General features: G+C 41.1%; 1 protein-coding gene across 1 annotated transcript; it reads right to left on the reverse strand.

The window, feature by feature from the left end:
* Positions 1–271: 271 nt before the first annotated feature.
* Positions 272–9981, reverse strand: LOC122832748 (galectin-9-like). The gene is made up of 8 exons (XM_044119798.1): positions 9693–9981; positions 5268–5356; positions 4607–4811; positions 2820–2939; positions 2604–2711; positions 2419–2507; positions 1230–1386; positions 272–789 (listed from the first exon to the last, which is right to left on the reverse strand). The coding sequence occupies exons 1-8, from the start codon at positions 9723–9725 to the stop codon at positions 643–645; spliced, it is 948 nt and encodes a 315-aa protein (XP_043975733.1). The 5' UTR covers positions 9726–9981; the 3' UTR covers positions 272–642.
* Between the last annotated feature and the right edge of the window lie 3736 nt (positions 9982–13717).

The raw sequence follows: 13717 nt of genomic DNA on the forward strand, positions 1-13717 counted from the left end.
TCTGTGGAGAGAAGCTCATTAGTGACCTGCAGGAACAGAAAAGCTGCTTTTTATCCAGAAAATATGAGCTGGTGACTAACAGGGTGTTTTTATGCCCCCTGCTGGCAGAACCATGGAAGTTCCCTGATTACTGCAGCAAACATCCACCGCTGCTTTACAGGCAAACAAACAAAAGATAAAGGGGATTGCAGAGGCAGCCATCTTTTCTTTAAGGCACCAGAACAACAAAATCCACTGTATCTTTATTCAGTACAGAAAAACCTCAACACAGTGAACCTTGACACGTTTTATTGGTGTTCGAAGGAGCGATGAAATGGATGTTACTGAATGAAGCGTTCTGTGTGCTGAAGCACCACAGGGGGCCGACGAAGAACTCGCTGCTGTCTCCTGTTTAAAGTCACATTTTGGAGCAGTAACAGATCTGAGAAACAAGCTGTTTACATTCCATAAAAACAGAAACAAAGTGAATAAATGAAGCATAAACAGAAACCAATTTAGACATTTTCATTTTTATCACAGATGGAACCATAACAAATCTTTCAAGCGACGATTCGGCTGCCATCTACATCTTGACCACTAGATGGCAGTGAATACCACAGCCTGCTTATTTTATCCAGGGTTGTTGCTCCTCTGGATCAGAACCTAAACGATGACGGAGGTCAGCTGGACGTCTCCTTCGATCTCCAGGCCGGTGATGTTCTGCAGCGGAGTGAAGCGGTGGTTGTAGTTGTGGGCCTGCATGCCGTTCACCACCAGACGAAAAGACTTGTTCTCACAGATAATGGTCAGCTGTAAGAACCAAAGGTCACAGAGGTCATCCCAGCTGCTGCCACTCTGGGATTTCTAACAGAACTGATGAAGGAAAGTCATTCAAACTGTTTCTAGCCTGGGAAGAAAATGTTTCCTTCCACATTTAACTTTAACAGAAATAATCAAAGGTAAGACTTTATTGGACAAATATTTATTTTTAACTTGGTAGATTCTTTCCCTGTTGATCATCCATGAATGAGGAACGTGATTGAAACTGGCAGCACAACCTAATTTGTATTCATTCAGCTGATGATTATCACTCTTAAAGCATTAAAATTTAATTCCCAGATGATCAGTTGATCCATAAATATGTAAAAAAAACAACAATGAGATTGTAACATCACAGAGAAAGCAACACCCCAGTGATCCCAGTACACATGCACTGTTCAGGTGTGAAGATGCTTTTAGAGGCGTCGTACCGTGAAAGGCTGACCCCGATGGAAGGGCATGCCGCCGCCGCGCTCCTCAGAACCCCACTTGTCCCACTGCTTGGTGTTTCGGACCACAACGTTCTCGTTGAATCGTGGATTGTAATGTAGAGCGATGCCAGACTGGTGGGTGAGGTTCACGTTGAACCTGAGGGCAAAACAGAACAGGCAGAAAATGTTTTTAATGTCAGACATAAAGAACAAACCTTTACTGAACATCAGAGGCGACACGAGTTTTAGACAGACTGTCCACTAAAGTTAGACAGAAACTTCACTGGAAAATCTTCGTATAATTGAATGTTGAACATCAGACTTATTTACTGCACCTAGTAAGGGAAGGAGCTACAATAAAACTACTTTGTGCACTGAGGATGCATGAAGAACCGGTTTCTGTTTCTGTTCCAGTTCTTTGTTTCTGCTGCCTTCAGATCCAGTCATTGTCTCATGACAGACTTCCTGCTGCACCAGCCGGAGTTCTGCTCCGGTTTCAGGGAACTCCGGATGCCAGCTCTTTTCCTATCTGGTCAAGGTTTTCTCCTGAATTAGTCAACACTTTTAAATCCTGAAAGTCCGACTGTGATAGAAACAGGTTTTCCTGAGATGGACTGAGGGACCGATGAGTCCACATGTTGTCGTCTGAGGAACAGCAGCAGGACTCCGAGACATTTATGGGTTTTATTGGATGTTACGTTATTCTCTCTGTGTTCTCTACAAGCTGATCGATCCTCGTTAAACTCCACTTGTTTCAGTATTTGATGTTAACAGAAATGGACACTAATGCTAATAATGGAGCTAACTTTTAATTTCGTTCTTTAGCATCTTTGAACGTGTTTTGGAAACGTAGCTTCCCGTAAATTAATTTTTCCAGATTATGTTGGTATCACACTTCAGCATTGGCTTTTGTGAAATATTGTGTTGTTATAACAATCTAGCATTAACTTCTTCTACTTACTGTGTCAGTATTGCCCTTTAGCATTAGCTTTCAATAAATACCATGTCGGTATTGTGCATAAGCTTTAGCTTCAGCTACGTATTGTGCTGCTAATATAGCGTTTACCATTAGCTTTTGCTAAGTACCTTGTTGGTACAGTGCTTTTGCATTAGCATCTGCTAAATTCTGTGTTGGTATAGCACTTTAGCATGTGGTTAGCGCAGGTAGCTTTTCACTTAGCGGTTTCACCTGGTGGCGCTGGGCTGGACGACGCCCTGGATGGTGATGGTTCTGCCGGGCTGGAGCCCGCCGCTGATGAAGTTCTTGTACGGAACAACCTGCAGAGAGATGGAGAAGAAACTACCAGTGAGAAAAGTCAAATCTCTGGGAGCTAAAACATTGACTGAGGAGGTTCATGTTTTATCTGAACTCACAGGCACTGCTGGAGGAAATCCAGGCTGAGCTGGGAATCCAGGCTGGGGGGCGAAGCCGGGGTAGGATGGGAAGGCGCCCTGGGTTGGGAAAGCCTGCTGCGGAAACAGCTGCACAGCAAACAGTTTGCTTCAGTCACAGGAAGGTTCCTCTACTGGACAACTTCATTATCATCGCAAACTCCCACGCTCCCTGAACACAACATGTTTTTTGCTCACCACTGGAGTGGAGAAGGAAATGGAGGAAATTTCCACCCTTCCGCCGACTGTGATGGTGTCAACCTGCTGGAACGGGATGCGATGCCTGTAGTCCATGAAGTGGCTGCCGTTCACACTCACCTGCAGGGAAACTGCAGTTCACTTTCAATCCTTCAAACTGGAAGTCCTGACATCAGCTCTTTCCCTTCGATTTCCTCCAGTTTGGAGAAAACAGAAAAAGAAAGTAGCTTCTATCTAAATAAATTGACTTTAATTATTTTAATCCATACTTTGTCTTTGTTTTACTTTTATTTATTCCTCCCACAGTGATGGAAACATGATTATAATGAAGTTCCTGAGAACTTGTGAGCAAAGCTTCACTGTGAATGTTAATGGGAGGCAGTGAGTGAAACCAGATGTGTGGACCTCAGCAGCTCAGTGATACTTAATGCCAGAACCTTCATTCAGTGACTAAATGACTCACTGGCAGGATCTGAGTTTTTCTGTTGTTATTTGGAGTTTCCTGTGTTTCTGAGTCTCCGTGTCGTCCTGTCTCTCCCTTTGATTAGTTCCCAGCTGTGTCTCGTCCCCTGATTACCTCTTGTGTGTTTAATGTCTCTGTCGGATCCTCGTCACACTTGGCGTCCTGTTCCCTGTAGTCCGTGTTGTCATTAAATTTATCATTTTGCACTTCAACCTGGGTTTTCAGTGTCTGCCTCACCTCCACCGCACCGCACTTCGTGACAGAAGGATCAGACCACGAACGCCGTGAGGTCGCTATATTTTGGCCCAGATGGACCGGGACTGGATCCAGCAGCAGTTGGAGTTGGATCAGAGGGATTTCTACAGGGATGTAGAGATCCTGCTACTGCTGGAGGAGTTGGGTCTGAAGTCAAACTACGACCTGCAGACGGAGTTTTTCCAGGGGAGACTGATGTTGGCACCCCCCGGATTCGGTCTCAGCCCGGGAGGCAAGTGACGTGAGCCGCCGGTGGACCCGACCCCGGGTCGCCTCACGGAGCCATCACCTCCGCTGCCGTCCCCAGTTAGTGGGTCATCGTCCCCAGTTAGTGGAAGTCTTCCTAGTACCAGTTCCCGAGTTCCCTAGTGGTTCCTCCTGGCCTCCCCGGTGAGCAGATTGTTTAGCTTTTCATCAGAAGGTTCTGAGTTTAGAAATATTTCATATCTTTTACACAGTACATGTTTCTATTTCCCACAGAATTAAGCAAATTGAAATTAGAAGTATAAATTTATTGTTTAATGGAAAAAAATTTTTTTTGCCAAGGTGGTTTTTGAGTTTTTTAATAGAAATTAAGTAATTGTTCCAACCTGGATAAAATGTAGACTCTCCTCTGATTGGCTGATAGATAATGAATTATTTGATCTAATTGTTTGTCTGTCTTGATGTGAACAATCTTGTTCACATGTGATTGGAATTTAACACAACTGTGAAAATATGTTTTGTAGACATTAGCAGAACAAAGACAGATACTGACTGTGAGCTCCCCTCCCCCGCTCTGCCCACAAAGTGAAGGGAATCACCATAGCAACCACAGCAACCATAGCAACCAGTGACTCAGCATTTTTAGGGGAGACATTTTGACTCTTTAAGAAGCAAAACTCAGACCCAGTCGGAGGTGGTTCTGGTCAGGTTCTGTTGGTGTTGTGGTCGGGTTTTGTTGGTGTTCTGGTCGGGTTCTGTTGGTGTTCTGGTCGGGTTTTGTTGGTGTTCTGGTCGGGTTTTGTTGGTGTTCTGGTCTCGTTCCGGTCGGGTTCTGTTGGTGTTCCGGTCGGGTGCAGTACTGGACCTGGTAGAAGTCCCGGCTGACGGTGATCTGCAGGGTGAAGTTGCAGCCGGCGGGCAGCGGCACGTTCTGCTTCCTCTCCTCGGAGCCCCAGTTGCCGTACTGGAAGCTGTTGGCGACGACGTAGGGATGTCCGTCGTATCGCGGGTTAAAATGGAAGGCGATGTCCGCTCCGTTCCTGGAGCCACACTGGAGGTTCACATGGAATCTGGGGAACACAAACCAGTTCAGACCAGTAACAACCAGCTCCATTCCTACTGGGCTGATGGAAACACTCTGAAGACGTTATGTTGGCCAGTTTTAATAAAAGAAAACTGTTCTCAGTTTCTTTTATAAGAAATTACAAATCCTGAAACACGCTTGTTGGACAAGATGGCCTCCCTGGGTGAGCTGACCTCACTGGAGAGCGATTTATGTTTTATGTTGTGTAGAAACACCAAAGTCTATAATAACAGAAAAAAGTCTCAAAATATTCCCCTACTCGCTTTTCTAAGGAAAAGTCATCAGAGGGCTCTGAAAAATTGCAAATGGAGCAACAAACTTGCCAATTTGGCAACCCTAACCCTCTGGGGTCCGTCAGTGGGCGGAGCTTAGCTAGCTAACATGTGGCTGATGGTTTGATCAGATGTGAGCGAAGCTGAAGACGACGGACGGACGGACTGACCTGTCCACGCCTGGAATGACGCGTCCGCTGATGATGATGGACTTCCCCTCCTGCAGGCCGCCGTGGATCGATCCGGTGAAAGGGATCGGCTACAGAACAGAGGACGACATTTAGCTTACAGTGGAGAGAACAAAGGTCAAAGGTCACTGAGGGAACTGGCGTCTGTCTGCCACCCTGCTGCAGCGTACCGACAGGAAACTCAACTTTCTGTTACAAACCTCAGACATGCAGCTGCTGCAACTTGTTTTAATTTGTTTTTATCCGTTTTAATTTGTTTTAATTTGTTTTTATCCGTTTTAATTTGTTTTTATCTGTTTTTATCCGTTTTAATCTCTGCTGGCTGAAATGCGCAGCAGTAAATAAGTAACGTCGCCCTTCAGTTACTCACCGACTTCCATTCACTTCAGGGGGAAATGAACTGGCAGGAAGTTCAACGTCGCTGCCGTTCGTTTCATTTATTACCTTCAGTCAGATTTTTACTTTTTTCTTCTGGTTTCAACTGAGAAAACCGGTTCTGTCTGCTTGGGGTTATCTTGAGTTATCTCTGTCGTCATGCTGCTACAGGCTGAGGAATAATTCTCCACTTTTACTCACTTCCTTCTCCTACTGCTCTCCAGTTTGCTTTACTTGCTGGATTTCCGACTGTTGGCTTCATGTTTTCAGTTATTTTCTCTCTGCGTTCTGATTGGCTGATTCCTTCCTGGAAACTAATTTGAATAATTAACTGAATTTTATGTATTGATTGATAACTGGAATGGATGATCAGATTAAAATGATTGTTTTGGAAATAACCTTGAGACGACGTGTTGTGAATTGATGGAATAGAAATAAAGTGAATTAAATTAATTTTTTTAGTGTGAAGCTACAAAACAAACTGAGCTGCGTCTCATTCACTTCCTTTGGTTGAATTGTTTTTCAAACTGTGGTTTGTGGTTTTGAGCTCCATGTTTGTTTATCCAATTTGAAAATGAACTTTAATCAGCAGCAAAATGAACGACACAAAACCTGAGTTATAAAAATTATGATTACAAAAATCTAATAGGAATTGGTTTTAAAGTTGTAATTGTAAGACAGAAAGTCATAATTCTGACTTATTTTCTGAATTATGACTTTTATTCTCATAATTATGACTTTAAAACTTGTTGACTTCCAGCTGAGCTTGTATTTTTTATTTGATGGCAGAAATGGGCTTCCGTAGTGATAGAAAAAAGAAACGTTTTTAAAAACATCTCAAGGCGGTGAGAGAAACTCGAGAGGAATTTTAATGTTTTCTGAATCCTTTGTGAATATTTTTAGTAGATTTTACTAAAATAAATTCACTCAGATTATCATTCAGTCAGTTCTGCTGCATAAAGCAGCGTTAACACAGATCCTTCCTCAGCCTGCTGCTCTCTGCACATCTGTTGTTCATTATTGTTGTTTTTAATCCTCATTTTGAACGTTTCAGTTTTCAGCTTCGATTCTGGTGAATCTGATCTGATCTGCTGTTTTGGATCAGATAACTACAGGATTTATGTCATCATTTTGTCCTGTATGTTGCTCTTTATTCTGTTTTTGTGTATGTAACACATTTATCTGTGTGTGAATGTTTTAACTTCCTGTCATTTTGTTCCTCTCTGTGGGACAATCAGATCTTTCTATTCTAGTTTTTTCTGTAACAGGATATAAATAACCAGAATGTGATGAAGCAAAACTCCAGCTTGTATTTCTGGTAAATCTGAGGCTCATCTGTACAACATCTCTACTCCTGATCAAAATCTTAAGACCAGTCAAAAAATTGCAAGAATTTGCATTTTGCAACATTGAATCTTAAGAAGGTTCTAAGTAGAGCTTCACAATGTTAAAAGGACAAATCAGTGCAAGAGACAAGAACATTTGAGCAGGGAATTGTCTGAAAACTGCATTTACACTCAAACATGATTTTTTCAGCTGATCAAAAGTTTAAGACCATAGCTCAAAAAACCCCCGAAACCCCTAAAACAGAAATCAAAATGTCAAAAAAAGGACTAATGAGCAGCTCCACCCTTCTTGTTGATGACTTCAAACAATCGTTTAGGATGCTTGATGCCAGTGTTTCCAGGAGGCTAGTGGGAACGTTGCTCCAAGTGTTGAAAAGTATTTCATGTTGAATTTTACAGAAACGTTTGTGCAGAAAGTTTGGTGGAAGGCGAACCGCCGGCAGAGTTTTTCTGCTCTGGGGACGTTTTTATTTTAGATTTTCTCCTTTAAATAACTGAACCTCATTAATGTGCTGAACGTATCAGAGACCAAATAGTTTCAGGCCCGGTTCTGACCCAAACTGCTTTATCCATCCATCCATCCATTTTCTTTACACCCTTCTTCCCTAAATGGGGTCGGGAGGGTTGCTGGTTCCTCTCCAGCTGCGTTCCGGGCGAGAGGCGGGGTCACCCTGGACAGGTCACCAGTCTGTCGCAGGGCAACACAGAGACATACAAGACAAACAACCATTCACACACACACACCTAGGGAGAATTTAGAGAAACCAATTAACCTGACAGTCATGTTTTTGGACTGTGGGAGGAAGCCGGAGAACCCGGAGAGAACCCACCATGCACAGGGAGAACATGCTAACTCCATGCAGAAAGACCCCGGGCCGGGAATCGAACCCAGGACCTTCTTGCTGCAAGGCAACAGCTCTACCAACTGCACCACTGTGCAGGCCTGCTTTATTTATCTCATATTTTAATATTTTCTGGAGTTTTTCTGGATCTTTTCTTTCAATTTAATCTCCTCCTGTTGTAGATCTTTGTCTTTCAACACTACCTCTTCACTTCCTGTAATTTTCATCACTTCCTGTCTGTTTCTGTAGCTTCAGATAAAAGTTCTTGATCCAATGAAACACAACAAATAACAGAAATCTCCCTGAAGGAGAAATGACTTCCTTACTCTGTAAAGTTTTATTATGAAAGTATGAGACGATTTCTACTTTATAAAAATTAATTTGCTTTGAAAACCACATTATCTGTTCTCTAATTTGGTTTCTTTTGGTCATAAAATCAACATTTAATATATCATTAAACTGTAAATACGCACAAAGAAACAAACAATAAAAGGTTTGTTTTTATTGTTTCCATATTTAAATCTGCAGTTTGTAACTTTTATTTAAAAAATATATATTTTTGTTCCATATTTATTAAAACTGTTTCCATGTTGTGACAGTTTGTTATGAGGCAGATAATCAAACGAGTCTTAACGCTGTCAATCACCCTTTGTGTGGCGCTGCTCATTCCCCTTTAGTACAGCTAGCATAGCCTGTTTGATTGCTATGGCTAGTTGGCAGAGCTAAGCCCCGCCTCCTGGCTCTGATTGGTTGCTTTTGGTGCTTTTCTTCAGACAGTAGCTCAGGGAGGAAGACGAGGAGTTTGATCTTTTCAGATTATCTGACACAAAACAAACTTTAACCACATTTTCAATAAATATGTAAAAAGAACAAACAATTTTTATAAAAGTTACAAACTGCAGCTTAAAAAAGTTGGTTAGTTGGTTTGTCATCATTTTGATCCAGAGCGCCACCTGCAGGATGGATTCCCCTGACCTCTGACCCAGAGTCAGTTATTCTGTTAGCGCCATTAGCATAGAGATGCTAATTATTTACATTGACTGGAGGAATGTTTTGAAACAAAAGCACATTTACTGGCAGTTTTACTTTTACATAAATGTTATAATGAAATGTTTGCTAACGGGACTCAGTGTGAGTCACTGCTGACGTTTTAGCCAAAAATACACGTTAAACAGTCCCAGAGTTTATGTTGGAGTGAGACCTCTTGTTCATAAACCAGCTTTGTCCATGTGTTCCACCTGATGACGCTGTTCTAACTGATGTTACATTATTTATTGCAGTTTTCATTTTAACTTAATATTTTTTTTCCTATTACGTCACAATTTTACATAATTATTCAGATGATCTGATCTGTTCCTCCGTCCTCCTGTCGACTTTTTCTTTTTAATCTTTTTTTTCCCTCCAGCGGGTCTTTTTGTGGACTCTAGCGTCTCTTATATGACAGTAGGCTGACCGGAAAAGGGGAGAAAAAGGGGGGAAGAATTGCGGCAAATCTTTTTTTTCCTTTTTTACTGAAGGTTTCCTTTGTTGTTTTTTATAGTTAAAGCACATGAAGATCTTCGCTCTGTGATCATCAGACAGAATAGAAACTTTGTTCTACATGAAGAATCAGGAAACCGGAGCTCCATATTTTCCAGTTTGCGTCAGAATATTTTGAGCAGCTGGAGGGAAACGGAGCATCGTGGAAATGTCGCACAAACATCTGCATTCAGGGAAACATGTGGAACATCTGGACTGGACCTGCTTTAGTTTTCATGAAGCTGATTGTCGGAGCGGCTGCAGGAAACGATGCGCTTTGCTTTCATAACGGAAACATGAAGCGATGAGAATTAAACTTTACTCACCGGGTTGTAGAACGGAGACTGGTTGAAAGCCATGAGCAGAACCGAGCTGTGGGAGCAGAACCGACACCAGAACCGAGCTGTGGGAGCAGAACCGACACCAGAACCGGGCTGTGGGAGCAGAAAGTCTCCTTCCGCAGACTTTGAGTTAAAATGGAGGCGATTAGGAAGCTGCGGCTTTTTAAGCTCTCTGGAAGGTTTCGGTTTCCCAGCAGTGGGAGGCGTTTCTACGGAACCAGGGGTCGATTCTGGGGCGATTACTGGAACCAGGAGCGCTCCCAGTCTGGCCCCAGACGAGTGGGGGAACGGTCAGCACCGGAAACCAGGATTTATTCCTCTGCAGATCCAGTTTCACCTGAAATATTCACAACTTAGGAGAAAATCTGACGATCCGATCAAAGAGGCCGAACGGGGAAAAGTTTGGTTCACATTTACCAGAACTAACCAACACCGGGCCTCGTTACTGTGAAACATGGTGGTGGCAGCATCATGACTGTTCGCTTCGACCATTTCCTGTGAAGCGGTTCCTGACGGTTACAGGGCCGGTCCAAGACTTTTTGGGGCCCTGAACAGATTTACATCCGGTCCCAAAACCAACATGCCAACACCAGATTGTTCATCTCTGTGTGTGACGTAGCTAGTAGCATTAGCATCATTAGCTTACATCCTACCACTTATGGTAACTTACAATAGAAGGAACCTAAAAGTATATATTTGGATTTTGAAATGCAGAGTGGAGTTTCATTGTGCCCTATTATTTTAAATATTTGAAAATTATATCAGATGATAAACAATAAATTTTCAGTAAACAAGTTAACAATGTTTTATATTTCAGCAGGAATAGATTAACTATCGAGTCTGTAACAAATAGAATACTCTTTTATGGGCAATAGAATTTAGTTTGTTTCATCCAAAGTTATTTTAAACATATTATCATGCTAACTTATTAGTGCTCTTAGGGGCCCCTATGGTGTGGGGGCCCCAAGCAGCTGCTTAGCTCATGTATGCCTTGGGCCGGCTCTGTCCTGGGGCCCAATTGAAAAAACAATAAAATATTTATATAACCCTCGAGAGAATTTTAGCATTAAAATATAATATGAACAAGATCAGTCAGACATCACATTTTACAAATTACACTCCAGAACCTAGATTCACAAATAAAAGAAATATTTCAGGCATTTATTTAATTCTCTGCTGTTTTCATGTAGTTTATTACTGAGTTGTTCTGCAGATGTAAGAGGATCTGATGAAATGATCAGAATAAATCAGTTTTCCATAAAATGACTGAAATAAAGCAGAACATAAGAAACTGCAGATGAAGAAGGATTTTAGTTCCCAGGAGTCCGAGTTCGGGTCCAGATTCATGTCTGGGTGGGAAAATAAAAGTTCTGGAGCGAATCCGATAGAGGAAGGCTGCAGATTAATCTGAAGCTGCTGCAACAAACTTTCAGGATGTGAAACCAAATTATTGAAGTTTTTTTTATGTATTTTTCATTTCAGTAGAATATTTCCCAAACGTCTCATTATTCTCAGGACCAGCAGGTAAACGGACCTGGTACCGGTACCAGCACTGGGTTTCCACAGCTGTCAATAAAACCATAATGTTTTTATTATATCATAACTCAGAAACCTTTAGAACCGTCCGGTATTGTTTACCCAGATATATGGAACTAAATTGGGGCCGTAAAGTTGAACATTTTTCAAAATAAATTTTCTGAAACTGAAAAAACTCTTTAATTTGAAAAGTATTTTTGTAATTTTGTGGAGTTTTAAAACTAGACTGCAAAAAAAGAATAAATATATTTATGAGAGAAAACTTGGATGAGAATATTCATACGACAAAAAAAAGTTGAACAAGATCAAAGTCAAAATAATATAATAAAGTCATTTGAACAATATTTTGACTTGAACAATTATGTAACTATGCAAACATGTTGGCCCATCTTCACTGTTACTGTTTAAAAAAATTAAAAAATAAATAAATTTTCAGGTCAAATTGTTTTCATTATTTTTTTTAAGTTTAAAAATAAGTTTAAAAACAAATTTTTTGGTATTTGTAATTTTCCAGTTTCAGTTTTTAAAAAAAGTTTAAAAATTATATATAAAAAAAGAAAAACTTGAGATTCAAAGTTACTGTTTTGGTTTAAATTTTTCAGTTTTTTTAAAAGAAATTTTAAAGTAGTTAAAAAAAACTTTATGAGATTTGAAATTATCTCTCAATTTAATATTTTTTTTCAGTTTCAAAAATAATTTGTCAACAAGCTTTGTGGCCCTAATGTAGCTCCGTAGCTCTTGTCTTATCAGCGGCTTTACGGCCTTCTGCCGGTTTTACTGCTGCGACCTTCTGAAGCTCGTCACATGAAGTCTTTGTCAGTTCGTTTTGCTTCCCCTCTGTGGTCAAAGTTCAGGCGCATTTCGCCACACCTGCAGCTTAACAGAATAATCCGGATTATAGTTTTATTACCAGAGGAGGAAGAAACCAGATGAGGAAATGGAAACTAGAAGTAGAGATGGACTTTGGCTGTGGAGTCTCTGCAGAATGATGGACTTCAGGTGGATTAGAGATGACCTTTGACCCTCCCCAGAGTGATGGGCAGCTGCGGTCACAGGAAGTGAGAGTCGGAACGACTCTGGCAGACCGGCTCTGTTGAAGCCTCACAGGTTTCATCACTTCTGCTTTGTGGTTTCATTTTTAGTGGCTTAAAGCAGCAGAAGAGAAATTCTGACTGACTGACTGGCTTTGGTTCCGGTCCGGTTTCAGACGATGCTGACGCCTTCAGCACACAGGGAGGGCTGGAGAAGAAGCAGGGCATTATGGGAGAAATGAACACCAATAGTTTGGCTTGTTTGGTCATCAGAGCAAAACATGCAGATTAATTTTACAAAGAAATATTTCCACCTTATTATTCAGTCATTTGTAACTATTCTGGTTTCAAGCTCATTTATTTTTCTTGCTAAGTAAATATTTATTTTGCTCATAGAAGTAAAGATTCTAAAAGAATATTATCCCACAGGGGAACATTTAGATTGGGATAAATAAAGTATTTTTAAATCAAGGATCTGATAAAAGTTCAACTTTTCTTGGTCATAAATGTGTTTTAAACTAAAGTGGAAACGTCGCAGTGAAGCCAGAGTTTCGTTTACTCTGGACTCATTCTGCATGTTTGAAAGCCTCTGGGACCAGAAAACAGATGAGCTCAACAGAACCTCCATCTGACCCACTGACGTCACGTGAGACCGGCTCGGAACCGGGCCGGGTCCAGGAGCAGGAGGCTCAATAACCTGACAGGCAAATCTGTGTTGATACAAAGCAGAAGCCGCTGTTCCTCCGGTTCAGCCCGCAGAACATTTCAGGTCCAGTTTCTGACCGTAAACAGAACCAGAAGATCGCAGCGGATCAACCAGAACTTTCCCTTCCCTCATATCCGGTGGAGCCGCGATCCGGCTAACCCGAACCCAACAGCTAGAGACGGGCTCGTTTTTCAAACTCCTGTTTCCACCATTTATGGACAAACTAACATTTTAGTTAGCAATTGAAATATTTAGCTTTAAGCTAGATCTTTAGCTCCAAGGTGCATTAGACCATCATGCTAAATATTGTTAGCAAGCTAAATATTTAGATTCAAATATTTTTTCCTGAGCTGGCTAAATATTTAACCTGTAAATATTTTTGCTAACAAGCTACATACTTAACTAGCAAGCCAAATATTTAGTTTGGAGCTACGTTTTTTTGCATTTTACTCTCATATTTAGCTGAGTTAAAAATGTAGCTTGCCAACAAAATGTTTAGATTGAAACTGATATTTAATGTTTATCACAGGATGATGACATGGTGAAAAAATGATCCATGTTTTCCTCTTGTGACAGGCTAAATAAACCAAATTATTAATCTTGGTGGAACTTCATTGGCTCCTGCTGTACAGTCGGGTTTTTTACATGTTGACAAATCAACAGAAAACTTTGCAAATGCAACCAATGAGAAACCAGAACTTTTTTATTCACCAGATTAAAGAGAAACAAAGTTGTAG

This window comes from Gambusia affinis, linkage group LG06 (assembly GCF_019740435.1).
Source record: "Gambusia affinis linkage group LG06, SWU_Gaff_1.0, whole genome shotgun sequence".
NCBI classification, from domain to species: domain Eukaryota; kingdom Metazoa; phylum Chordata; class Actinopteri; order Cyprinodontiformes; family Poeciliidae; genus Gambusia; species Gambusia affinis.

Excerpts from the sequence above, each read along its gene's own strand:
- LOC122832748 (XM_044119798.1), bottom strand. The coding sequence starts at position 9,725 with ATGGCTTTCAACCAGTCTCCGTTCTACAACCCG. Across the intron at positions 2,940-4,606 it reads TCAGCCGGGACTTCTACCAG|GTGAGTGTGAACGGCAGCCA; the intron begins GTCCAGTACTGC and ends GTTTCCCTGCAG. Across the intron at positions 790-1,229 it reads ATCGGGGTCAGCCTTTCACG|CTGACCATTATCTGTGAGAA; the intron begins GTACGACGCCTC and ends TGGTTCTTACAG.